The sequence below is a fragment of the Haliotis rubra genome, unplaced genomic scaffold, assembly GCF_003918875.1.
Source record: "Haliotis rubra isolate DU_JTF1 unplaced genomic scaffold, ASM391887v1 Scf648, whole genome shotgun sequence".
NCBI classification, from domain to species: domain Eukaryota; kingdom Metazoa; phylum Mollusca; class Gastropoda; order Lepetellida; family Haliotidae; genus Haliotis; species Haliotis rubra.
The window spans coordinates 412,516-440,405 of NW_025767355.1; the positions used below are offsets into that span (position 1 = coordinate 412,516).

At 41.3% G+C, this 27,890-nt stretch overlaps 2 protein-coding genes across 2 annotated transcripts; one reads left to right on the forward strand and one right to left on the reverse strand.

The window, feature by feature from the left end:
- Nucleotides 1-2,277: 2,277 nt before the first annotated feature.
- LOC124257035 (actin, cytoplasmic-like) lies at nt 2,278-13,104 on the reverse strand. The gene is made up of 3 exons (XM_046691005.1): nt 12,978-13,104; nt 12,020-12,764; nt 2,278-3,034 (listed from the first exon to the last, which is right to left on the reverse strand). Exons 1-3 carry the CDS (start codon nt 13,098-13,100, stop codon nt 2,298-2,300), a joined length of 1,605 nt encoding a protein of 534 aa, XP_046546961.1. The 5' UTR covers nt 13,101-13,104; the 3' UTR covers nt 2,278-2,297.
- A 2,143-nt stretch (nt 13,105-15,247) lies between these two features.
- Nucleotides 15,248-26,871, forward strand: LOC124257038 (actin, cytoplasmic-like). The gene is made up of 3 exons (XM_046691007.1): nt 15,248-15,370; nt 15,574-16,318; nt 26,126-26,871. Exons 1-3 carry the CDS (start codon nt 15,248-15,250, stop codon nt 26,860-26,862), a joined length of 1,605 nt encoding a protein of 534 aa, XP_046546963.1. The 3' UTR covers nt 26,863-26,871.
- The last annotated feature ends 1,019 nt before the right edge of the window (nt 26,872-27,890 follow it).

Consider the following 27,890-nt stretch of genomic DNA (forward strand, 5'->3'; position numbering starts at 1 on the left):
ACATGCTTAATGTCTAAATATTTGTATGTTTTATTATTTTCTTTTTTGGTTGTTGTATACACATGTATGTTGTTGCATAAATGTTGGTGTGTATGGAAATAGGTATGTATGAATGTGTAAATTCAGTTGTAAATGTAATGTTGTATGTAATTTATAAGGTGTTTGTTGGTGTGTCCTTTGTGATATACAGTTTATATAGGAATGTTGAAGTGAGTGTGGAAGTGTGTGGTTTGTGATATACAGTTTATATAGGAATGTTGAAGTGAGTGTGGAAGTGTGTGGTTTGTGATATACAGTTTATATAGGAATGTTAAAGTGAGTAAGGAGGTGAGTGATGTGTGATATGGTTCATATACATATAGGCAAGTGGAGGTGTGAGATGCGTGACATCTGGTAGATATAAGTACGTGGAGCGATGCGTAATGTCTGACGTTAACATGACGTTAACATGACATTAACGTGACGTTAACATGACATTAACATGACGTTAACATGACGTTAACTGGGCCTGTTTGTGCCAACCCTGTTATCCGGATGCAAGTGAACCAATCATGTGCACAGCGCTTTCAGTAATATACTACTCACACTTTGCTAAGGATCACAAAAATTCGCAAACTTACTAAAACGTAGATTTATAATTTGAAATTGTATCCATTTAAAACTGGATAAATAATGATATGGTAACACATCTTAAGGAAAACAGCCACTTTAAGCTAACCGTATGCACTTGATACATGAGTAACCATAAAAATTGTTTTCATGGCACCAATCAACCATTTTGCAAATCATGGCACGGGTCATTCATAAGTACACCACATCTGTTTGATTGGCATTTTAGAAGTTGATGGATAATAAGAAAGTATAATACTTTATGGGCAACAACTTCGGTCGGATCTGTGCTGTATTACTTTGCTCTTGCTTGACAATGGTATAGGAAGCTATACCGAAACGTCGCATCATAACAAATAAGAAGTTGTTATCCATGAAGTATTATACTTTTCTAAGTACACCACACCTCTCAATAGCAGGTATGGGATCCACCAGATGAAATGACATATTGAAAATTTGGATCCATGCTTACAATAGGCTTAGATATTTAAACCAAATTTGACCCCACATCATAGTTTTCTATGAATCAATGATTTGATCCTGAGCAAAGTGTAAATAGTATATAATATAGGCATGTGTAAGATTAGTGGCTAGTTTAGAGAAAACCATGATTAAAACAGGTGGGTGTGGAGCTTTTAGGAACCAAACTACTTTATCTCGTGTGAACAGAAATGGTCCCTGGTGTATCATGTTGTGTGTGGTCTAGATGTATAACACGGGCTGTTATTGTGCGACATACAAATGCATCAAGATGGATGAAAAACATAATGTGTAACTTTTCTTGAATAAGATCTCAGCTTTTAAAATATAAACACACACACAAACACAAACAAACACACAAAGTTATCAAGAAGAGGACACACAGAAACAAGTTGTTTTCTTTCATTGGATCCGGAGGCAAACATGTTTTCTTTTATTGGATCCGGAGGCAATGTGTTGCTATGTTTGTTTATAACATCCTGAAACGCAATCACAACTATTGCCAGAATAATTTTACTTTATATTCACAAATTATAGTGTTCGGGTGTGTTCATAGGAAGTCACTTTTGCTCAACAGCAAGTATGGACACAGGGAATTGTGGGATGAATGCTGACATAAAATATCTTTTTAACCACGATGCCAGCCTTTAAACGTAGGTCTAGCTAAGCTAATGGTAGTAAATGTCTTGTTAACGATTTAACGGCTGGTAAGATCCTCACCTGACGTGAAAACAACCAGGACCTATTGGTCAGATGGCTTGAAGGACTTAAAATCAAGATTACTCACACTGTCAGATAACAAATACACCGAAAGGTATTCAATTCAAACTGGTTTATTACCCTCGTGGATCCAAAGAATCCCGCCTATAACATAACCATTCCTCGGATAGAAGACAATACATTTACATTACATTAGTTAGTTACCAGGTATTTAGTGCGCTCTAGGGTACCGCTCTAGGGTACCGCTCTAGGCGGTGGGGTAGCCTAATGGTTAAAGCTTCCGCTCGTCACGCTGAAGTCCTGGGTTCGATTCCCAACATGGGTATAATGTGGGAAGTCCATTTCTGATGTTCCCCGCCGTGATATTGCTGGAATATTGCTAAAAGCGGCGTAAAACCATATTAACTTACTAGTGCGCTCTAATTCAGCCGAATGCCAAACAGTCTTCAGGTTAGCTGAATATTCACTAGGTTTTGTCTATAAAGCATCTAGAAACACTTCCTGTGCACAATGGATGGGCCGGACTCATCGTACTCCTGCTTGCTGATCCACATCTGCTGGAAGGTGGACAGAGAGGCAAGGATGGAGCCACCGATCCAGACGGAGTATTTCCTCTCTGGGGGAGCGATGATCTTGATCTTCATTGTGCTTGGGGCAAGAGATGTGATCTCCTTCTGCATTCTGTCGGCGATACCAGGGAACATGGTGGTACCTCCTGAGAGAACAGTGTTGGCGTACAAGTCCTTACGGATATCAACATCGCACTTCATGATGGAGTTGAATGTGGTTTCGTGAATACCTACAGTTTCCATACCCAAGAAAGATGGCTGGAAGAGGGCCTCTGGACAACGGAACCTCTCGTTACCAATGGTGATGACTTGACCGTCGGGCAACTCGTAGCTCTTCTCCAGGGAGGAAGAAGATGAAGCAGTAGCCAATTCCTGTTCGAAATCAAGGGCGATGTAACAGAGCTTCTCCTTGATGTCTCTGACGATTTCTCTCTCAGCGGTGGTGGTGAAGGAGTAACCACGCTCAGTGAGGATCTTCATGAGGTAATCAGTCAGGTCACGACCGGCAAGATCCAACCTCATGATGGCGTGGGGAAGGGCGTAACCTTCATAGATGGGTACAGTGTGGGTGACACCATCACCAGAGTCCAAAACAATACCCGTGGTACGACCAGAAGCGTACAGAGACAGAACAGCCTGGATGGCCACATACATAGCTGGAGAGTTGAAGGTCTCGAACATGATCTGGGTCATCTTTTCACGGTTGGCCTTGGGGTTGAGGGGAGCCTCTGTCAGGAGGACGGGGTGCTCCTCGGGTGCAACACGGAGCTCGTTGTAGAAGGTGTGATGCCAGATCTTCTCCATGTCGTCCCAGTTGGTGACGATACCGTGCTCGATGGGGTACTTGAGTGTGAGGATACCTCTCTTGGACTGAGCCTCATCTCCAACATAGCTGTCCTTCTGACCCATACCGACCATCACGCCCTGAAACAATTTTTGTTTTCGTTTTCAAATTCATTCACGTTTATTATTTTTGCTTTGACGTAATGCGACCAAGCAACAACATTTTTGAGATCTGAACCTGCCACCAACCATCACGCCCTGAAACACGAAGTCATATGTTTTTTTCGAAATTATTCACCTACATTATTTCTGCTTTTACATCAGGCCATCTGAGAAGTGGACCTGCACGTTGTAATAATACATTACTTCAAGGGATCATAACGTCGGCTCAAATACCCTGGGTGAAAGTTGCTATTATATGTAAAATTCACCCTCGTACCTCTGTGTTTCCAAAGCAACACCAAACTATATTACCTGGTGTCTGGGCCTGCCGACGATGGAGGGGGAAGACAGCTCGGGGAGCGTCGTCACCGGCGAAACCGGCCTTGCACATGCCGGAGCCGTTGTCACAGACCAAAGCAGCAACATCATCATCCATGGCTGTAGGTAGTTGTGTGAGAAACAACGAACACGATGTGAGTCAAGTGAAGACTGAAAGTGAATGCACTGTCGATGTCAACATTCAGGCGTCTTATATACTTCCTCCATCATTCAAAGACCAATCAGATTGTGTTTAAACTTACAGAAACGTAACTAATGCAACGGTCGTTAATGATAAGTAATATTGCTAATCGAATGTATCTTGTTGCATAAGATCCTTCTCTGTGTACACGTGGCAGCCTGCGTCACAGTCGGGGTTCCTCTGCAAGCTACTGAACGCTGTGTGATCTCTTTTTGCCTCCTTGAAAGAAACTACCCGCCGGCTACCCATTACCCTTAATGATCTCAGCTTTTAAACATATCTGCGATTGCCTAACCTCAAGCCTGCCTACCTGATGTAGGGTCAGACCACGTGTTCACATAATCTCTCCAACATGCATGTTTGGTGGAGCTGCATCGTCTCAAGTAGGCAACTGTAACATTTGTTTTTAAATTTTAAATGTTTTCCCATTAGGTCCGTGTTTCTCGGAACCCAGATTTTTCGGAAGCACAATGGGGACCTTTTTCAAATTATCTTACCTTCACTAATAGCGGTGATCCGAACGGTCCAACCTTAAACTGACAGCGCATGTCGTATGCGCAATGCGAGCTGTACATATCACTATTATTTGGAAACAGTTAACCAATAGAGCCTTCACCCTCGCCGGTAACTCTCAAGCTGGTGCATGGGCAGTGTATCTAATTTCTCAAATGATGGCATATCAAGTGTAATGTTCTGAAATATTTGGTTTATGATTCCATGCTACATCGGGGATGACCATCATTGCTTACATTGCAATAATTATTCACCAGATGGCCGTTCGAAGCGAGGCGGTGTACTAGCTCATCTTTCATTTCAGGTCATGCTTTTGACGTTTTGAAATCGGTAATTTAAGCCATCCACCAGATGTCTGAAGATCACATTGTAAACCTGAAGCGTGTTTTCATTGTATGCGTACTCAAATTGCTTTCGTATTATGATTGATGAGGCTATATGCAGGTCTGTCCGGCGGGCATCTGACAAACAAGAACATCCCCAACCATGCTCCAGACAACCCTCCTGGTTTGATAAAGACTGGTGTTGGTTAAAGTCAGAGAAGTATAGGCTAATAGTTTTAAACAGACACAGAAGATATCAGTGCGATAATAATTTACTTCAGTACGTAAAGGCCAAGGCTGAATTCAAACATTTTTGTAGTTCTAAAAGAAATAATATGATCAGAAAATAGCAGAGGATATTTCAAATCAAACAATACTTGGTGACTGTAAAAGCTTCTGGAAAACTGCTCTTTCTGCAAATTCTAATGTTGGTGATTCTCCAGTTACGCCACAAACTTGGTTCCCTTAATTAACTTCTTAACCCAGATACAACTGCTGAGTCCGACTTTGATAGGACAGTGTTAGAATTTATTGATTCTCATGCGTGTTATACTTGTTCAGGTTGTCCTGTAACTGAAGGGCTTCTTTCAGGGGAAATTACGACTGCAGCATGATGTTATAAAGTAGCTAAAGAGCGGAAAAGCTTCAAGAGAAGATGGAATAATACCGGAATCCCTGAAGTGTTCCAGTGACGTGCTCATATATTATCTACATGTTTTATTTAGTAAAATATTTGAACCTGGAAACTTTCCTTCAGTTTGGAATATAGGTATGATTGTTTCACTCCACAAGTCAGGAAATATGGTAGACCTAACAATTACCTAGGATTTCTATTTTGAACATTTTTTACAACTCTTTTAGGAAATTGAGGTAGAACTGAACGTCTTAATATCCGAATCACAAGTTGGCTCTAGGGCTAGTTAGTCTACCACCGACAATATATTCACTCTACAAGCATTGATCTCTTAATATTTGTTCGAACCACGTGGTAGGGTTTGTGTATTCATTGACTTTAAGAAGGCCTTTGACTATGTTGACAGAAACAAATTATTATTTAAATTAGCACTGAAGGGTTGTCATGGGAAAGTGTTTAATGTACTTAAGAATAATGTATTCATCAGTTAAATCATGAATGAAATCAAACTAAAAAAGAACGAGTAACTTTATCACATCAGCAGGTGCTCGACAAGGATGCATTCTAAGTCCTATACTTATTCACCTTCTTCATACATAAACTTGTGACTGAATGTATGATAAATGTGATCACGGTATATTTGTTACACAAAATATTTATGATATAATGTTACTTTTGTCTGCCGATGACGTTACAATGTTCTCTTATACTCTCTCAGGGTTTCAAAAACAATTACATGTGCACCAGTCTTTCTGTGAAACAAGGGAAATTGTAGTCAAATTTAATACAGCCAATGGTATTGTATTCAGAAATTTGAGGCGGTGTTGCTAAACGTGAAAACAGGGATCTAAACAACATAAATCTCAACACCATGCCATGTTATAAGTATTTAGTTATCCTGTTTTCATCAACGTTACATTGGGAGAAAGCATGTCAAACGCTAGAAGCTTAAACTTCGCCTGCAATGGTACCTCTGTTCACTTTATTTCGAAAACATGGTTGCATATCTTTTCCAGCTGCTTGTAAAATATTTGATAGCAAAGTTTCCCCAATACTACTGCATGGGCCTAAAATAACAGGGCGCCACATGATGCTTGCTTGTTAATGGTTGTAAAATACTGGATATAAATACTGAAAATGAATTGTTTTAGATATCCATACCGATGCTATATCATGTTAAATAAAATTAGATGACGTCGTGAACGGTATGCCCAATGCAAAACTGGGTGTCAGATCTCAGAAATTTACCATTTTGCTCAGGTTTTACCCACCGTATGGCTATCACAAAATGTGTGTTATTCTGTCATGTTTACAACTATATTCAAACAACGGTTCAAAGATATTGATTTGCAAAATTGGCATATATAGTTTATTGGCATAGTTTATATCTCCGCAGTATTTAAGTAATTATAGTAACATTAAGTCTTTGTTACAGCCTGAAAAATATTTAATGTGTCTCTCGGATAGGTCCTTGCTAAGAGCGAGTTTAGCTTTGTGCCGCTTTTAGCAATTTTCCAGCAACATCACGTCGGGGAACACATGGTCTTCACACATTGTACCCATGCTTTGCAAACAGCTTTATGTTAATTTAAAATATATCTTCATGATTTTAATTTCAACTATGTACGTAGAAACAAAAATGAACATGTGCATAAATCACTCTGTCTGCAATGCCATCTTAAAGTCAAGGAAGACGAGTTCCACGTCCTGTTATTTGTAAGAAGTATCATGGCATGAGATTAAAATATCTTCAAAGCCTATCCAATGCTAATCATTCTTCTGTGAAGCTCTTGTGTGATATATTAAATGAAAACAACGTGGATACTTTATCAGTACGCGCCATTTTTATTAAAATGTATTTCTTCTGAGGTGTAACTGGAAATAGAAATATTACTGTATTGTACACCATGTGACATGTGTTCTATCGAAATACAATTGTATTCTCGGCTATGAGGCCGATACATCTCTATATCTCTATTATATTTATAACCAACTCTTACATTCTGGACGGTATTTCTTCAATTATGAATAAAGTCGGTGATGTTTTCTAATTGTAGATCGGCGATAAAGGCCTTCCAGAGGGAGATGCAGATGTATTTCTGATTTTATTACATAAACGTCAGTGGTAGTAGGAGTAATATTTGTTAGATTTGAATGCGGCAATAGTTGAGGACAATGCCGGGACAATACATCAATTCTTCATGGCGTTTTCCCCGTTATCTCCTATCTTGTCAAATCGTATTGCATTTAGAGATTAAACAAATGATAGTGTTCTAAACTAGCTAACAAACACATGTGTCAGGTATTTCCGTTTTTCAACGAAGGTGCAACAGGGCAAGGCGGGGGTTTGGCTCTGTCTTTACATGTTGCAAGTTGTCGCAACGCACATTGAGTCGGGAACCAGACAGGTAGCGAGTAGTTGTGCCTTCGCTTAGATCATTTCGAAAGGAGAATTATCGCTCTTTGGGTAAAAATGATCGCCCATTCTCAAAGGCGGTTTGATCAGAAGTCGAAACGAATTAGCGCAATAAATATTGTCTCAGTTCTTTGAGAGAGGTAGTAGCGAAGCGGTTAAGATCAAGATTCCATTAAACATGTGTATTTAATTATACAAGGACGAAAGAATGGTCATCATTTTTCAAGAACATTTCTGAAATAATTTCAGACATGGAGGCACGTAATATCTTTTTGTCCGTATGCGCATGTGCAGTAGACAAAAACTTCGATACTATTTTCAATGTTTCCTCTGACATAGTCAGCACAGCCAATCATTACAAACCAATAATTTCACATTTAATGATTTACAGGTACAGGAAAAGAGAAGAAATAGTTAATTTACATTAAGATTAAACATCTCCAAAATATAAATGCTCCCTCCATCCAAAATGGTAGGTAGCAGATAGCTTTTCGAATATGGAGCTCCTTGACAGAAGATAAGTGTACATGTACTATGATTTCATCTGATCGAGACTGACTGATACTTTAACAATGACATCTTTAAGTTATTAGACTCCAAGAAAAGTGTGGCAGATAATACGATTTGTCTTTCGCAAATGTCTTTATTGTTTAATATTTTTAAAAACCAATTAAATGATTTCAATTCAGTGGCAATTTTGCCTAATTCGATTTTACAGATATCTGATGAAATATTTTCTATACATTTCTTTTAGAAAATACCATTTCAGCACAATTAACTTGGGAGGTTTTTGGTTTCCAGGTTGATAAGTTCATAAAATAGTTCACTAGAAATTGAAAACTAATGGTGACACTTTAATCGTCTTCGCTTACAGACCCCGTGGCAGTTATACTACAAATGACAAGTTACGATATTCAATCTGGACTTCATGCTCAACGCCATGACGAAATATATCCATGAGCATAAATCATGCAATAACCCACTTTTTAAGATGAGTACGAAAACACATGTTAGTGCATATGCTTAGAAAACCAAAATTACACAGATTAAAATGGTAACTGTAACATATTTTACTCTGATTTCAACAAAAACAAAACTGAAATTGAAACATGGTAACATATTACTGCAATCTGAGAAGAATACACAAAAACGTAAACATCAACAATGCTGGAAAGTATGGTCGCCATGGCACGCCCACAAATCTGTTTTAAACAATGGTTGTTGTGAGTGTATGAACCACCACAGGCGACCACACCAGTATCATGTGTAGCCATCTCTTGGACTTATAACATCTGCAAGTCTCCTCAAGCTACCAAGCATCGTATTATCAGCATCTGGTTCCTCTACCATTCCCGATACAGTGTATGCCTACATTCTTCACTTTGAACAGGATAAGGCCCATTTCGAACTTGGCATCTAACATTAATTTTTCCCGAAATATGTTCAATGAGGTTTATATCAGTGCTCCTTTTGGGCCATGGTAATATTTCGATGGCCGTGGGCAACGTATTGAAGAAAGCAACTTTCATGAGGCCAACGAACCCTGCGCCATTTTCTCAAGTTGCAGTTCTTGGAGTTTGCACCACACCGGACGTTTCTGCCTGTTCTTATCTGTGAGGAAGAGGCGTCTGATCGGACGACGCACCTCAGACGTTGCAGCCTCCCTCTGATAGTAATGATGGAGAGTCTGAGAGACTCTTCATTGCAGTTCTTCGGCATGGTTTATCATACTAATGTCTTGCCAGACGAATTTACATTTACAATGTACCCAATCATCATGGTCATTGGTGTTCCTCCGTCTGCCAGCACTTGGACGACACTTTACTTCACTGGTGGCCACGTGGTTCCTCTTATGTGGACTAATGGCCATGTGGTTACTGTACAAGCTAGCACCAATGTTGCGACAGGAGGTCCCTGCATCTACAAGCCAACGTCATTGCATTTTCTGAACGTCTACGTCTTGCCTTGTCAAAAAAGTTACTTTTTACTACTGCCGTCTTTCGAAACAGGAAACTGTAGCGAGACCTCCGGGACCATCGTTTGATAGTGGAACCCATAGGAATGGAACAGTTTGAGACTTCTATAAAGGTCAGTTTGTGGGCAGACAAAGCCGAGCAACACAGTATGGGAAACGGGTAAAGAACTGGAAACAATGAAGAGTGGCGTAGAACTCTTATCAGAGTGTACATTAGGCGTCACGTGGGGAAAATGAGATGATTCTGATCAGCACGAAAACAGACACCATCCCTATAAAAAAACGAATGCTTTTGCGCTGGTACAAACGTGACCTGTTGGAACATATAGAAGAATATGTTACATCAATATAAGAAACTGTTACCACTTTAATCATTGACGGTGGTTACCACTTTAATTATTGACGGTGCTGTCACTGTTCAAAAGCTGAAACCTGGTACTGTCCAACATTTGATGACTATGTCTTGTCCCTTGCAGTCATCAAGAAACCGATATTCACGTCATATGTTGCTCATGCTGCAAAACATGGCCATGAAAAGCTTATGTTACGAACAATAACTGCAGATGTTGTAGTGCTTGCAGTAACACTCAAAGTGTGCCATCCAACCAACGCGTGCAGCTCATGAGGCAGAACATATGGGGTAAATTACTTCTTCCACAGCCTTAACTCTGGTCTCTTGTGGCTGCAGAAAGGGGTGTAACAACATATGCAACTGCAAACAGTCCTCACTTAAATACACTGGACTCTCTACACATTAAACCAGAATATGTGGGTAATTATCATTTTGGTCAAAATGTCCCTGTAATGCAGTGATGGCCTTTCCAAAGCTAAAACAGTAGCGAGCAAAGGCAAAGTACTATTCAGTTTGAACTGGTCTTCTGGGATCCATGCTTGTCGTAAGAGGAGACTAATGAGATCGGGTGGTCATCCTCGCTGACATTCTCCAAGCAGTCCACAGCAATACACACCCTCATACAGCGAATACAGCACGTTTCCTTATGTTGAGTTAACATTCTACTGTAGGCTTGTCAAAGGTATTTGTGTGAAGGCTCGTTTGTGCAACCCATAGAATGTGGGAGGCTGATGTCAAATTTATGACCCATTAAGATTCGGGCTAGACGACAGGATTGGGTGATTTTATATAGATCGATGCTCAAGCTGTCGATCACTTGATTGTCTGATCCAGAGTCGATTATTTACAGACGACTTCAATATGGCTGGAGGAAGCAGGGATATTGCGGTGCGGTGTTAACAACAAACCAAACCGTCTGCGCATGGTAATTTACAAATTAACTGAGTGAATAAGGCAATTTACAAATTGACTGAAACTTTGAGGCAATCTATAAATTGCCTGATTTTACACATTGACTGAAACATACATAGGTATGTGGAGGTGTGTGATATATGATATTGATTTTGTACACGACTTGCAAGTGAGGGTCACTTACTTTGTGTATAAATTTTAGGGGTGGGGTCAATCACATTGAACAGGCCTGTCCTTAAAAATCATCATATCTCACACACGCACACATGCACACACACATACACACACACACGTACGCACGCACGCGCGCGCGGGCACACACACAAAGTTGGTAGTAAATGTCTCGTTAACGATTTAACGGCTGGTAAGATCCTCACCTGACGTGAAAACAACCAGGACCTATTGGTCAGATGGCTTGAAGGACTTTTAAAATCAAGAACACTCACACTGTCAGATAACAAACACACCGAAAAGTATTCAATTCAAACTGGTTTATTACCCTCGTGGATCCAAAGAATCCTGTCTCTAACATAACCATTTCTCGGATAGAAGACAATACATTTAAATTACATCAGTTAGTTACAAGGTATTTAGTGCGCTCTGTTAAAGCTTCCGCTCGTCACACTGATATTTAGGGTTCGATTGCCCACATGGGTATAATGTGGGAAGTCCATTTCTGATGATCTCCGCGGCGTAAAACCATATTAACTTACTACTGCGCTCTAATTCAGCCGAATGCCAAACAGTCTTCAGGTAAGCTGAATATTTACTAGGTTTTGTCTATAAAGCATCTAGAAACACTTCCTGTGCACAATGGATGGGCCGGACTCATCGTACTCCTGCTTACTGATCCACATCTGCTGGAAGGTGGACAGAGAGGCAAGGATGGAGCCACCGATCCAGACGGAGTATTTCCTCTCTGGGGGAGCGATGATCTTGATCTTCATTGTGCTTGGGGCAAGAGATGTGATCTCCTTCTGCATTCTGTCGGCGATACCAGGGAACATGGTGGTACCTCCTGAGAGAACAGTGTTGGCGTACAAGTCCTTACGGATATCAACATCGCACTTCATGATGGAGTTGAATGTGGTTTCGTGAATACCTACAGTTTCCATACCCAAGAAAGATGGCTGGAAGAGGGCCTCTGGACAACGGAACCTCTCGTTACCAATGGTGATGACTTGACCGTCGGGCAACTCGTAGCTCTTCTCCAGGGAGGAAGAAGATGAAGCAGTAGCCATTTCCTGTTCGAAATCAAGGGCGATGTAGCAGAGCTTCTCCTTGATGTCTCGGACGATTTCTCTCTCAGCGGTGGTGGTGAAGGAGTAACCACGCTCAGTGAGGATCTTCATGAGGTAATCAGTCAGGTCACGACCGGCAAGATCCAACCTCATGATGGCGTGGGGAAGGGCGTAACCCTCATAGATGGGTACAGTGTGGGTGACACCATCACCAGAGTCCAAAACAATACCCGTGGTACGACCAGAAGCGTACAGAGACAGAACAGCCTGGATGGCCACATACATAGCTGGAGAGTTGAAGGTCTCGAACATGATCTGGGTCATCTTTTCCCGGTTGGCCTTGGGATTGAGGGGAGCCTCTGTCAGGAGGACGGGGTGTTCCTCGGGTGCAACACGGAGCTCGTTGTAGAAGGTGTGATGCCAGATCTTCTCCATGTCGTCCCAGTTGGTGACGATACCGTGCTCGATGGGGTACTTGAGTGTGAGGATACCTCTCTTAGACTGAGCCTCGTCACCGACGTAGCTGTCTTTCTGACCCATACCAACCATCACGCCCTGAAACACGAAGTCATTTGTTATTTTCGAAATTATTCACGTTTTTTTATTTCTGCTTTTACATCGTTTTAAGAAGTGGACCTGCACGTTGTAATAATATATTACTTCAGGGGATCATAACGTCGGCTCAAATACCCTAGGTGAAATTTGCTATTTTATATGTAGTCCTCCCTCGTACCTCTGTGTTTCCATAGCACCACCAAACTATATTACCTGATGTCTGGGCCTGCCGACGATGGAGGGGAAGACAGCTCGGGGAGCGTCGTCACCGGCGAAACCGGCCTTGCACATGCCGGAGCCGTTGTCACAGACCAAAGCAGCAACATCATCATCCATGGCTGTAGGTAGTTGTGTGAGAAACAACGAACACGATGCGAGTCAAGTGAAGACTGAAAGTGAATGTACTGTCGATGTCAACATTCAGGCATCTTATATACTTCCCCCATCATTCAAAGACTAATCAGATTGTGTTTCAACTTACAGAAACGTAACTAATGCAACGGTCGTTAATGATGAGTAATATTGCTAATCGAATGTATCTCGTTGCATAAGACCCTTCCATGTGTACACGTGCGAGCCTGTGTCACAGTCGGGGTTCAAGTGCATGCTAGAGAACGCTCTGGGTTCTCCTTTCGCTCATTAGAAGGAGCCACCCGCCAGACATCCACCCGCCACGTGCTGTTGTGCCGGAGATAAAGAAACGTCAATATTTTGCATTTCTCCGAAAGATGACTTAATGTGAAAGTCCGTGTTACACGGATATATTCGCCAGATCTATAATGTTGTAAAACTATCTCAGGTTTCAGCATATGTTCAATAGGCAGTATTCGACCGGCATGATCAACAGATACACTAAAGATACTTTACTTTCACTATTTAGATATATAATCATTTTAGATATTTCTTGCCTCACTGCCCTCTCTCCATCATAATTGTTCAGTGCAGTTTTAGCATGTCTAGGCACGACTTTCTCTCCAACATGCTTCTTCATTGCAGTTCTAGCGTGTCTATTCACGACCCTCTCTCAGACATAATTGTTCAGTGCAGTTCTAGCATGTCTAGTCACGACCTTCCCTCCAGCATAATTGTTCATTGCAGTTCTAGCATGTCTATTCACGACTTTCTCTCCAACATAAGTGTTCATTGCAGTTCTAGCTTGTCTATTCACGGCTTTCTCTCCAACATAATAGTTCATTGCAGTTCTAGCGTGTCTATTCACGACCCTCTCTCCAACATAATTGTTCATTGCAGTTCTACCATGTCTAGTCACGACCCTCTGTCCATCATAATTGTTCATTGCAGTTCTACCATGTCTATTCACGACCCTCTCTCCAACATAATTGTTCAGTGCAGTTCTAGCATTCCTATTCACGACTTTCTGTCCAATATAATTGTTTAGTGCAGTTCTAGCTTGTCTATACACGACCTTCTCTCCGACACAATTGTCCAGTGCAGTTCTAGCAAGACTGTTTACTTTTTCCAACATGTGTGTTTGATGTTGTTCATGAGACCGTGTTCCCGACCCTCCCTCTAACATGCCTGATCAGTGTTGGTCCCTGAGATCTGTTAACGATCCTCTTGGCTCCGAATGGCTACAAATTGAGACTACAATGTCACACTTCCGAAAGGGTTTGACAATATGATCCTCGTATAGCAGTAGCCCAATATGATCCTCGTATAGCAGTAGCCCACATGGATGCTAATGCTGTCAATCATTGACTTATCTGGTCCAAGATCGAATCATTACAGAACGCCCAAATGTTGGTGGAATGTTGCTGTTGAGTGCGGCGTTACAAAAGACGGTAAACTCCTAGTGCTCATTTATATGCATGCTGTTACATACTGTTGCCGAAAGAATTCAGTTGATTCAAATACATTATATACGATCCTTGGCATCATTGGATAAACGAAACTTTAGTGTTTGAAGTCAGCATGTCACACTGATTAGTTCACCACTGTAATATCAAGGAATCTGCTGTCAAAAGACATGAAAACCTGTGTGATACATTCATCAATGTATCTGCCTGTCAGGGTACTTGACAACAACTAACAACCTGATATATCAAACGTATAAAACAAATAATTGTAATACACATCTTCACATCAATTCTTCTAACGAGTTACATCACACTTTGTCGAAAAAAAATCAATTTACGAAACATATTGCATCATATGGTGAGACAATTACTCATGGAGGGGCTAAGTGGAAATTGAGGGGGAAAGAGAGGTCCCTGAACGCTAGAACGCTGGCTGCAAATGATCCCGACCCCCTGCCCCGTGAAACATTCTTCCACATGCACGAGGGAGGCTGTTATACAACATCGTTTCTCACGTTTCCGCTATTCTTATACCCAGTCTGATTGGTCTTCTACTGGTGGGGAAAGTATAAATGATGTACGGGTATTAACATCGACAGTGCATTCACTTTCAGTCTTCACTTGACTCGCATCGTGTTTACTGTTTTCACACAACTACCTACAGCCATGGATGATGATGTTGCTGCATTGGTCTGTGACAACGGCTCCGGCATGTGTAAGGCCGGTTTCGCCGGTGACGACGCTCCCCGAGCTGTCTTCCCCTCCATCGTCGGCCGACCCAGACATCAGGTACTGTCGTGTATTGTTACTTTGGAAACAAGATTTGATAGAACATGTTCAACGGGTGTATAAGAGGACATTTTGATGCCCACAAATCTTGTGACATGGTGACGCGATAACTGAAAGAGTATAAACGTTGAAGCAGATCGCAGTCGTTTCGTCTCTGAAGAATAATACACGTCCATAATTATAAACATTATTTCTTGTTTCAGGGCGTGATGGTTGGTATGGGTCAGAAAGACAGCTATGTTGGAGATGAGGCTCAGTCCAAGAGAGGTATCCTCACACTCAAGTACCCCATCGAGCACGGTATCGTCACCAACTGGGACGACATGGAGAAGATCTGGCATCACACCTTCTACAACGAGCTCCGTGTTGCACCCGAGGAGCACCCCGTCCTCCTGACAGAGGCTCCCCTCAACCCCAAGGCCAACCGGGAAAAGATGACCCAGATCATGTTCGAGACCTTCAACTCTCCAGCTACGTATGTGGCCATCCAGGCTGTTCTGTCTCTGTACGCTTCTGGTCGTACCACGGGTATTGTTTTGGATTCTGGTGATGGTGTCACCCACACTGTACCCATCTATGAGGGTTACGCCCTTCCCCACGCCATCATGAGGTTGGATCTTGCCGGCCGTGACCTGACTGATTACCTCATGAAGATCCTCACTGAGCGTGGTTACTCCTTCACGACCACCGCTGAAAGAGAAATCGTCAGAGACATCAAGGAGAAGCTCTGTTACATCGCCCTTGATTTCGAGCAGGAAATGGCTACTGCTTCATCTTCTTCCTCCCTGGAGAAGAGCTACGAGTTGCCCGACGGTCAAGTCATCACCATTGGTAACGAGAGGTTCCGTTGTCCAGAGGCCCTCTTCCAGCCATCCTTCTTGGGTATGGAAACTGTAGGTATTCACGAAACCACATTCAACTCCATTATGAGGTGCGATGTTGATATCCGTAAGGACTTGTACGCCAACACTGTTCTCTCAGGAGGTACCACCATGTTCCCTGGTATCGCCGACAGAATGCAGAAGGAGATCACATCCCTTGCCCCAAGCACAATGAAGATCAAGATCATCGCTCCCCCAGAGAGGAAATACTCCGTCTGGATCGGTGGCTCCATCCTTGCCTCTCTGTCCACCTTCCAGCAGATGTGGATCAGTAAGCAGGAGTACGATGAGTCCGGCCCATCCATTGTGCACAGGAAGTGCTTCTAAAATCACTTTTCTGTGTTTATCTGTTGATGTTTGATGTTCTTAATGGCGATGTAATGTATTTATCTCAATCTACTTCATGAATCATTTTTGTTTTTTAGTCCAATGATTTGAACAAACAATTTGAGGATTTGATAGAAACAATAAATCAGTTTGACCCGAATGCAACTTTATTTGTTTCTTAGATGCTCACAATGTGACGTGATCATTGAAGGAGTTGAAGCGTTATTAACGTTGTGTGATCACTGACACACTTTATATCTGTTGACATTAACGTTGTGAGATCACATTAACGTTGACACTGTTGACACACTTTATATCTGTTGACATTAACGTTGTGAGATCACTGACACACTTTATATCTGTTGACATTAACGTTGTGAGATCACTGACACACTTTATATCTGTTGACATTAACGTTGTGAGATCACTGACACACTTTATATCTGTTGACATTAACGTTGTGAGATCACTGACACACTTTATATCTGTTGACATTAACGTTGTGAGATCACTGACACACTTTATATCTGTTTACATTAACGTTGTGAGATCACTGACACACTCTATATCTGTTTACATTTCACGTGGGAATTGTACAAGGGAAGCCTGTAGTTATTGCGCTGGTTGGTGTGGCAATCGACAAATAAAAACAGGGGTAAACAAAACCTTGTTAAAATATCCAAATGTAGATACCAGTACCCACCAAAATAAACTGTCCTCTTTGAAAACTAATCATCAAAAATATATTTTGAAATTACTGGTAAGGAACAGGGGGCTTGCAAGCTTAGTTTAAACCAAGGAACACCGGAAGTACTAGTACTGTCTGATGATCCCACTGATTATGTGTTTATTGATGTTGAAAACAGTAATCACTCAGCACGAGTTGTCACTTAAATACTGTTGTTAAGTCCAATATATATAGAAGAGCACCCGGACCAGATCACATCATAAACGAAAACATACACCATTCATCAAATGCATAGTTGCCTGTGTATACGTATGAAACATAATTTAATATAGTGTTAACTCGGGGTATTTATCCTAAGCACGTCCGGAGAGCGGAAGGTCGGGGGTTCGATCCCCGACCGCGTCATACCAAAAGACGTTAAAATATGATACTTGTTGGTCCCTACCTGGCGCTCGGTATTAATGGGTACAACAAGGACTGGTCGGCTCGGAGTCAGAATAATGTGTTTCAGTGGGGTATTCATACTTCACTGTGGCATGGTATCTCAGTGGGCTAGCTCTATATAACCAGCTTCAGTCTAGGCTAGTACAAGCAGCCGCACATACACATACACACGCATGCACGTCGACATATGAGCGAAATATTCTCAGGCATGACATTAAACCCAATTTCACCTCACCTCACCTATCCTAAGCATGCCTAGATAGCTTCATAACACCAATCTACAAGGGCAGAGGTAACAACAAAGAGCCAGAAAGCCATATGCATATCCGTCTAATAAGTTGTCTTAGGAAAATATTCAGCAGCATTATAAACAATAGCATCTACGAATTTTAGATCTGAACAATATCTTATCTGAATCTCAAGCTGGTTTCTGAAAACAATATTCAACCATCGATTATATTTTCAACCATCACAGACTGAAATCGAGAAAGAAGAAATCATAAAAAGGCGTTTGACAGTATATGGAAAGTAGGAATGTAGCATAAACTATTATGTCCAAGGTATAGATGGTAAATGTATTCGGATTATCAGATCCATGTACAGTGGGATAAGATCTTTTGTTCGCACAGATGACGACTATTCCAGCTATTTCTCCTGTTGGAATTAGACGAGGTGAAATTCTGCCGCCGTTTTTTTCGCTCTACCTCAATGATATTGAATTATGTTTAGCTGGCCATAGCTGCAAATATGTACACCTAGACTCCATTACCTTTACCCTGTTGCTCGATGTTGTAGTTGTCATGTCTAATTGTACGCTGATGATACTGTTTTGATGGCAACATGTGCTAATGGCCCACAGCAGACACTAACTGTCAATGGTAATAAACATATAGAAGAAAGGTATTAATCCTGGATAAATCCAGGACAAATTCCGGACATCTAACTTCTTTCAGTGACATTTTAGAGGTGAGGTTTACAAGTTTAACGTCTTTCTTAAGAATATTTCGCTCATATGACGACGTGCATGCATGTGTATGTGTGGCTGCTTCTACTAGCCCACACTGAAGCTGGTTTTATATCGATGGCTCACTGAGATACCATGCCGCAGTTAAGCATGCATACCCCACTAAGACACATACTGACTCCGAGGCGACCAGTCCTTGTTTTACCCATTAATGCCGGGCGCCAGGCAGGGGACCAACAAGTACCATATTTTAACGCCTTGGCATTTTAGAAGTTGGAAAGCACAATTCTGGAAAACTTTATGGATAACAACTTATTTTATTTCGTGAGTGCGACTTTTCGATTCAGATTCTTGTACCGTTGTTGACTGACAAAATCTGTATCGAAACGTCGCCCTCACGAAATACAATAAGTTGTTATCCATAAAGTTTGTCAATATCCCTGGCTTCTGTTGGTTCATTGCCATGACCAGTCTGCCCGATTTACAATGTTTAGTGAGATGAGTGAGGACTCACGAAGATGTGCGTATACATTTTTGTTCTAATATTACAATGTTTGAAATTATAAGTGCTATAAATAGAAGCCATTGTGAGAAAGCGCCTGGTATAGATGATATTCCTGCTGAATGTTTGAAGTCGGAAGGTATCAATTTAATGTTTGTGTTAATACTGGTGAATACAAGGATATATAGAACTATATTTAAGTGGCGTGAGAAGATGTATTCAATTAGAAAAACGCAAGAGCATCTATTCAAGTCATAAACTGACACCGAACCCTTGTACACTAAACCTGAAGTACATTGACAGTAGTGTGTTATTTAATATTGAATTAAAGAAAAATCAGCCATAATATTGCATTGCAAGTACCGCCATGGCTACGCTCAATCAACCGAGAAACGTGGCGATTTTAGCCTTCCCGGCCATGAACCGCTGTTCATTCTTCTCTAGCTGCGCTGTCATAATTACAGAAGAAAGAGGAAGAAAATTAGTTTATTATCGTGTCACATATTTTCCAGATATACATATACATTTCGTCGACCAGTTGAAGAAAATATCCGGCCTAGGAGAGAACGATTATACATAGCCGGTAATGAGCATTATTCAACAGCCAACTCCGACCTGGATATAGGAGACTGTATGGTTTCCCTAGCAACGAGCAATGCAATGGTGCCACCACTAATTATACCTGTAATAAAGTCATTAAATGAGAGCATCAAGTAAATGACAGGGTTACACCACGGAACACAGTAACTATTATATTATATGCAATTTGTCTGAAAAGTAAGGGTCTTGTTATTTTGTTGTTGCCAAATTTATACGTCCACCTTTGTGTTTAGTGTAAGGTACAGAATAACATATTTGATTTTCTTCCATGGTATGTTTTATGGGTGTCTGCCCGGGAAAGCCACATTTAGAAAATACAATTGCCGCTAAAGACACATTTCAAGTACAAACCTCGGTGCCGCGAACCGCCGCGAGTATGGGAATCAATACCGTTTTCTTCAAGTAAGCGCCACCCATTGATCAGAACGGATTAAAATTGTTTTAGTGACTTGTCCTTTGTTTGTTTAGTTAACATATGATAGGCGGCTTCTTTATTCTCGTTGAAATTTATAGTTGATAACATATGTTCTGAGATAAAATGATACATGCTAATGGTTGGTACGATTGGTATATCGTGTCAGCAGAGAAGTTTGGACAATAATGTTTCTTAAAAACAGCTATGAAATGGAAAGAATTTGCCGTCACATATGTGACTGTTGATATATTTGTGCAATAAATGGTCATTCTTAAGTCTAACTTTGTTTTCATTTTATTTTTTGTTGTTGAGTTTTTAGCATGAATGTAAACGTAATAACTGAGGCAACCAAAACTCTTATCTCAAACAGTTATACGAAAAGGATAATACATTGAATTGACCCTCCCATAAGTAAGAATGCTTCAAAGAAATAATTAGTTGTATAACCATAATTAATTCGTAAAAGGGGTTTCGGTACCTACGTGAGGCAGCTAGTTTGCGTGATCTGGGCATTTCTCCTCGAACAATTCAACAGGATTTCTAGATTTTTCATAATGAATATTTCACATTATTTACGGTAACATGGATTAGCTAATAGCGCATTGCCGGGAGAGCCACATTCAAACGATCACCCAACCATGTCCATTGCCGGTTAAGCCACACCAATTTCAACTCTGTTTTTCTTAAATGTGGCTTTCCCGGGCTGTAACCGATGTCTGGTGTAGTTATTCAACCAAAGACTGGGTTAGAAAATGTTGGATGTCGTGAATGCATTACATGTTAATAGGTTATGTAACATGCACCTGGTATCGCGGCAAGAGAGGAATGGCCAGTTTAGCCACAAAAACATAAAGGATTAACCTTTAACACATTGATTGATTGATCATTGTTATCTGGTCAAAAGTGTTTATATAGGTATGTTTACTATAGCAGGCGGGAAAACACCCACACCTTGTCGCCTTTGTAAAAAGCAGCATACTTTGTCCAAATGATCAGCTGATAATATGTTGATTGATTGTTCATTATCGATGTTTACAAAGAACCGTGGATAGCATGAACTTCGATGAAATGTGTGCCGTGTCAGCTGACCAAGGGGGCATGACACTGACGTAAAACAGCTGAAGCAAACAAAAGAGTGGGACGCGACCACGGGTTATAATGTCGTTTTAGATATTTTCAAATATTTTGTTGTAACAAAGACAACTGACATTGAACTAAGTTTCCCTGTAGAACATTAGATGTATGGGATGTTGTTCCTATGTGTCGATATTAACGGATGTTGTTCCTATGTGTCGATATTAACGGATGTGCCGATATCCTATGTGTTGGATGTGTTTTCGGATGTTGTTGTTATTACGGAGCCGATATTAACGGATGTTGTTCCTATGTGTCGATATTAACGGATGTTGTTCCTACGTGTGGATATTAACGGATGTCGTTCCTATGTGTGGATATTAACGGATGTTGTTCCTATGTGTGGATATTAACGGATGTTGTTCCTATGTGTGGATATTAACGGATGTTGTTCCTATGTGTGGATATTAACGGATGTTGTTCCTATGTGTGGATATTAACGGATGTTGTTCCTATGTGTGGATATTAACGGATATTAACGGATGTTGTTGTTATATGTGTGGATAACGGATGTTGTTCCTATGTGTGGATATTAACGGATGTTGTTCCTATGTGTGGATATTAACGGATGTTGTTCCTATGTGTGGATATTAACGGATGTTGTTCCTATGTGTGGATATTAACGGATGTTGTTCCTATGTGTGGATATTAACGGATGTTGTTCCTATGTGTGGATATTAACGGATGTTGTTCCTATGTGTGGATATTAACGGATGTTGTTCCTATGTGTGGATATTAACGGATGTTGTTCCTATGTGTGGATATTAACGGATGTTGTTCCTATGTGTGGATATTAACGGATGTTGTTCCTATGTGTGGATATTAACGGATGTTGTCGGATATTCGGATGTTGTATGTGTGGATATTAACGGATGTTGTTCCTATGTGTGGATATTAACGGATGTTGTTCCTATGTGTGGATATTAACGGATGTTGTTCCTATGTGTGGATATTAACGGATGTTGTTCGTATGTGTCGATATTAACGGATGTTGGATGTGGATATTAACGGATGTTGTTCCTATGACGGATGTTGTTCCTATGTGTGGATATTAACGGATGTTGTTCCTATGTGTGGATATTAACGGATGTTGTTCCTATGTGTCGATATTAACGAATGTATTCCTCGAACAAGGTTCTTGGCTGATATTATACTTATTACATTTGGATTTTGTTTTCATGCATTTGCTGGACGCGTGAGGCCTCAGTGGATACTTCTCAAACTGTCCCATATCTGAACTTATCCGACAATTGCAATCAGTTATTCAAAAGTGCTAAAATTTTATTAAACTCATTTTAGTAAGAGCTACAACAGAAATAACTCGATATTAGATTTTCCTATCAAATAACACTTTCATTTGATCATTGTACCCCAATTCTTTAAAGTTATGTTTTGTATTTTGTAACCAAATCGCATTTAGCTTTGTGATTACATATGATTGCTAGTATCTTAATTTACGAGAACATTCACATATATAGTTTATATCTGCGTCTACAACTATGCCCAGCAGAACAAACAACACATACACATGGTACAGGGTCATGTCTGGTGATACTGCACAGTAACTTCAGTCGACTCCTCCTGGATATATGAGACGGTATGGTATCCTGGGCAACGAGCAATGCAATGGTGCCACCACTAATTATACCTGTAATAAAGTCATTAAATGAGAGCATCAAGTGAATGACATTGTATTGACCGATGTGTTTGTCAAGTGTTTGTTTACCTGACATCTCTGAAGGGATACTGTGTACCTTTTACTGTGCCCAGATGTTCACTGATAGCTTCAGGCTTTGAGTCTTGTATACGTTAATCAACAACAAAACACATGACAGTTTGATTATGCCTCCGCATTCCCCTGCTATGATAAATAGCTTCTAATTTCTTCGACCCTCTGATACACGCGCTTCCGCAGCACAGAGACTGAGCACAAGTTAAATCTGTCGAAATTATAGTCCATAATAAGCAAATGTGTTTTTCGCAAAGAAACAACCGATCCACATTTCAAAGTCGAGGGTTTTGTGTGTGTTATTTATCTTTCTGTTGTTATATGGAGTATTTATTAATTACAAATCTGATCTGAAATCTGGCTACTCAAGTATATTTAGCTACATGAACTACATGAAGGATGCAGCAGTTGCGCGTGATGCGCCACGTAACATCATACACGTGATGCGACGTGATGCGCCACGTAACATACATCATACACGTGAAGCGCCACGTAACATCATACACGTGATGCGCCACGTAACATACATCATACACGTGATGCGCCGTAACATACATCATACACGTGATGTTACGCAACATCATACACGTGATGCGCCACCATACACGTGATGCGCCATAACATACGTGATGCGCCACGTAACATACATCATACACGTGAAGCGCCACGTAACATCATACACGTGATGTGCCACGTAACATCATACGTGATGCGCCATAACATCATACACGTGATGCGCCACGTAACATCATACACGTGATGCGCCACGTAACATCATACACGTGATGTGCCACGTGCCACGTACACACGATGCGCCACGTAACATCATACACGTGATTCATCGTTTGTATGCCACGTAACATCATACACGTGAAGCGCCACGTACACGTGATGCGCCAGTAACATCATACACGTGATGGGCCTTGGCCTTAGAGGGACTATAGCTGATGTAACTTCACATCATAACTATTCTAGAATGGTATGAAGAAATCAAACTACCGAACGAATGATTCACAAAACTTTCAAGGTCACAAAACTTTCAAGGTCATACAGTTATATCCAAAGACGTTAAACCCATCATAAGGGAACAGAATCACTCGTACATACGCCGTAGTCAGTTCTTCCCCTATCTCTCTTTTGACCCGTGTTGCAACAGGAGGCTATCAGTCGGAGTTGGGAAGAAAACGGACAGACAGACAGACAGACAGACAGACAGACAGACAATTTTATTTATGTCTCACTCGTAGTTACATCTAATATAATATGATATAAGGGACACTGTAATCAAATATGCTATTCGTTTTCAATAAATTCATTTCAGCTAAAACATACTCAGCCATTTAAAACATGCAGCAAATCATGAATAATGTTTGAACAATATCGGGGACAATAAACAGCCTTGCTTGAAGCCCCGATGAACCGCAAACCAAGATGTGAACATCCCGTTTGCTCGTACACTGATAGAGCTAAAACATATATCTCTCAGAGATTCCTTTGATATTTGACTTCTCGATGTTTATTACAAACTGTGTTTCTGTTCTTAGTTCCGGACACAAACCTACAGTCGTATAGAACTAATGGGTAATAAACGTTGTATGGCTTTTACGAAGGTGTACATTTCCACATACAGAAATACGCATTTAGCATATTGTTGTAATCACCCCAGCATCACATGCTTACATACATGCATGTTAACATGGCGAGCGATCCCCGTTCTCTGGCGTCTCGTGGCTCCTGTGTGCGATTGGAAGGGGGTGCAGGCTTCATGGGGGTGAAGGGAGATCAGTGAGCGTTGGGGAGCTGGGTGCAGATGAACCCCCACCTGTGACACGAGTCCGCACATGTACACGTGAAAGGTTGTTATGCAACATAATGCATCAGAGAGGTCTATTTACCATTGGATAATATTACATTGATTACCTTTCTCCTAAACACAATCTGATTGGTCTTCTACTGATGGATGGGAGAAGTATAAAAGATGCCTGGATTTTAGCATCGACAGTGCATTCACTTTCAGTCTTCACTTGACTCGCATCGTGTTTATTGTTTCTCACACAACTACCTACAGCCATGGATGATGATGTTGCTGCTTTGGTCTGTGACAACGGCTCCGGCATGTGCAAGGCCGGTTTCGCCGGTGACGATGCTCCCCGAGCTGTCTTCCCCTCCATCGTCGGCCGTCCCAGACATCAGGTAATATAGTTTGGTGTTGCTATGGAAACAGAGGTTCAGGAACTTATTTGTGACAGTAGTACTTGATCAGACATCATGATCTAGTAAGAACTGTATTTCATATAACGACGTAGTAAATTCAATTCTCAGAACGGTTGTGGCCAGATCACGGTCGAATCGCTTGCTTGCCTCAGCAGAAATATTGCACATAAATTATGAAGCTATCAAAATATAATGAAACCCAACTATAGTTCTACAATCACAAAGAGGCAATACAAGGGGTTACACTCGGCAGCTGCTGAAGGCAACTCGCCCTTTACCATTTGTCAGGGCACTGACGAATGTCCTGAAGTTATCAATATGGGATGTCACATAAGGACAACCAGACAAAAAGTATAATGCTAACAAACACCAAAGGGAAGTAGCTCCAATAAAACTGGAGCTTCAGTCTGGTCATTACTCGATATTTTACGAGCTTTACAATCATTTGCTGACACCGACTATCACTACAAACCAACTCACACCAACAGATCAGAACATCTCAGCCAATTCTATTCAAACTGTATTTTGCCTTATTTGAATCATACCTGATAAAATTCGTGAAAATGACCAAATGAATTCGTGTTTCAGGGCGTGATGGTCGGTATGGGTCAGAAAGACAGCTATGTTGGAGATGAGGCGCAGTCCAAGAGAGGTATCCTCACACTCAAGTACCCCATCGAGCATGGTATCGTCACCAACTGGGACGACATGGAGAAGATCTGGCATCACACCTTCTACAACGAGCTCCGTGTTGCACCCGAGGAGCACCCCGTCCTCCTGACAGAGGCTCCCCCTCAACCCCAAAGCCAACCGTGAAAAGATGACCCAGATCATGTTCGAGACCTTCAACTCTCCAGCTATGTATGTGGCCATCCAGGCTGTTCTGTCTCTGTACGCCTCTGGTCGTACCACGGGTATTGTTTTGGACTCTGGTGATGGTGTCACCCACACTGTGCCCATCTATGAGGGTTACGCCCTTCCCCACGCCATCATGAGGTTGGATCTTGCCGGTCGTGACCTGACTGATTACCTCATGAAGATTCTCACTGAGCGTGGTTACTCCTTCACCACCACCGCTGAGAGAGAAATCGTCAGAGACATCAAGGAAAAGCTCTGTTACATCGCCCTTGATTTCGAGCAGGAAATGGCTACTGCTTCATCTTCTTCCTCCCTGGAGAAGAGCTACGAATTGCCCGACGGTCAAGTCATCACCATTGGTAACGAGAGGTTCCGTTGTCCAGAGGCCCTCTTCCAGCCAGCCTTCTTGGGTATGGAAACTGTAGGTATTCACGAAACCACATTCAACTCCATTATGAGGTGCGATGTTGATATCCGTAAGGACTTGTACGCCAACACTGTTCTCTCAGGAGGTACCACCATGTTCCCTGGTATCGCCGACAGAATGCAGAAGGAGATCACATCTCTTGCCCCAAGCACAATGAAGATCAAGATCATCGCTCCCCCAGAGAGGAAATACTCCGTCTGGATCGGTGGCTCCATCCTTGCCTCTCTGTCCACTTTCCAGCAGATGTGGATCAGCAAGCAGGAGTACGATGAGTCCGGCCCATCCATTGTGCACAGGAAGTGCTTCTAGGTGCATTATTGACAAGAAAAAATATCAAAGACTGACTACGGCACACTAAATATTTATTTTATTTTCTCCAATGAAAAAGTGTTTGTTAACATCGATTCTTTGGTCTCATGGTAATAAACTTATTGGTACTGAATACTCTTTGTGTCTTTGCTATCTGACTTTGTGGGTGTAGTTTTGGATAAAAGGACACGACATATATCTTTTATGGTTAACCTTTGTATCTTAATGCTCCCTGAAAACACAGACAGCGTACTACCATGTATCCCGTCATATCCTTTTGCTCCCTATAAATACAGATGGTGCATTACCATAAATGTTGCTTTCTGATTGGCTGAGCGCTCTTCTATTATTTTCAAGCGAGTAACATTTCAATGAACCCCGCCGTCAATGGCAACTCATTTGGTACTTCGTGGTAGTAATTCTTTATCTCGAATAATATTGAATCACGTATGATGAACGGAAATTACCGATGTTTGCGAATGCAAATCGATGGAAGGGAGATAACTCTAAATCTGTTTTTTTTGTCGGCGATGGATACAAAAAGATTTGTAACCGTGCTTAAAACAATTCAAAATTAACATTAAGGTGTTCGGTAAGATAAATACGTTGTTCACTGGTCTCTCGGGGCCAATGGGTTGATGTACACTCAATGTTTGTTTATATTCCCCTCGCCCCTCGGGCACAGGGATAATAAACAAACATCGAGGGTTCATCAGCCCATGTCCCCTTCGAGACCCGTGAACAACTTATAATATACCACCATATCCTACTGCTCCCTATAAATACAGATGGTGCATTACCACATATACCACCATATCCTACAGTTCCCCTTAAATACAGGTGGTACATTACCACATATACCACCATATCCTACAGTTCCCCGTAAATACAGGTGGTGCATTACCATATATGCCACCATATCCTACAGTTCCCCGTAAATACAGGTGGTGCATTATCATATATACCACCATATCCTTCAGTTCCCCTTAAATACAGGTGGTACATTACCACATATACCACCATATCCT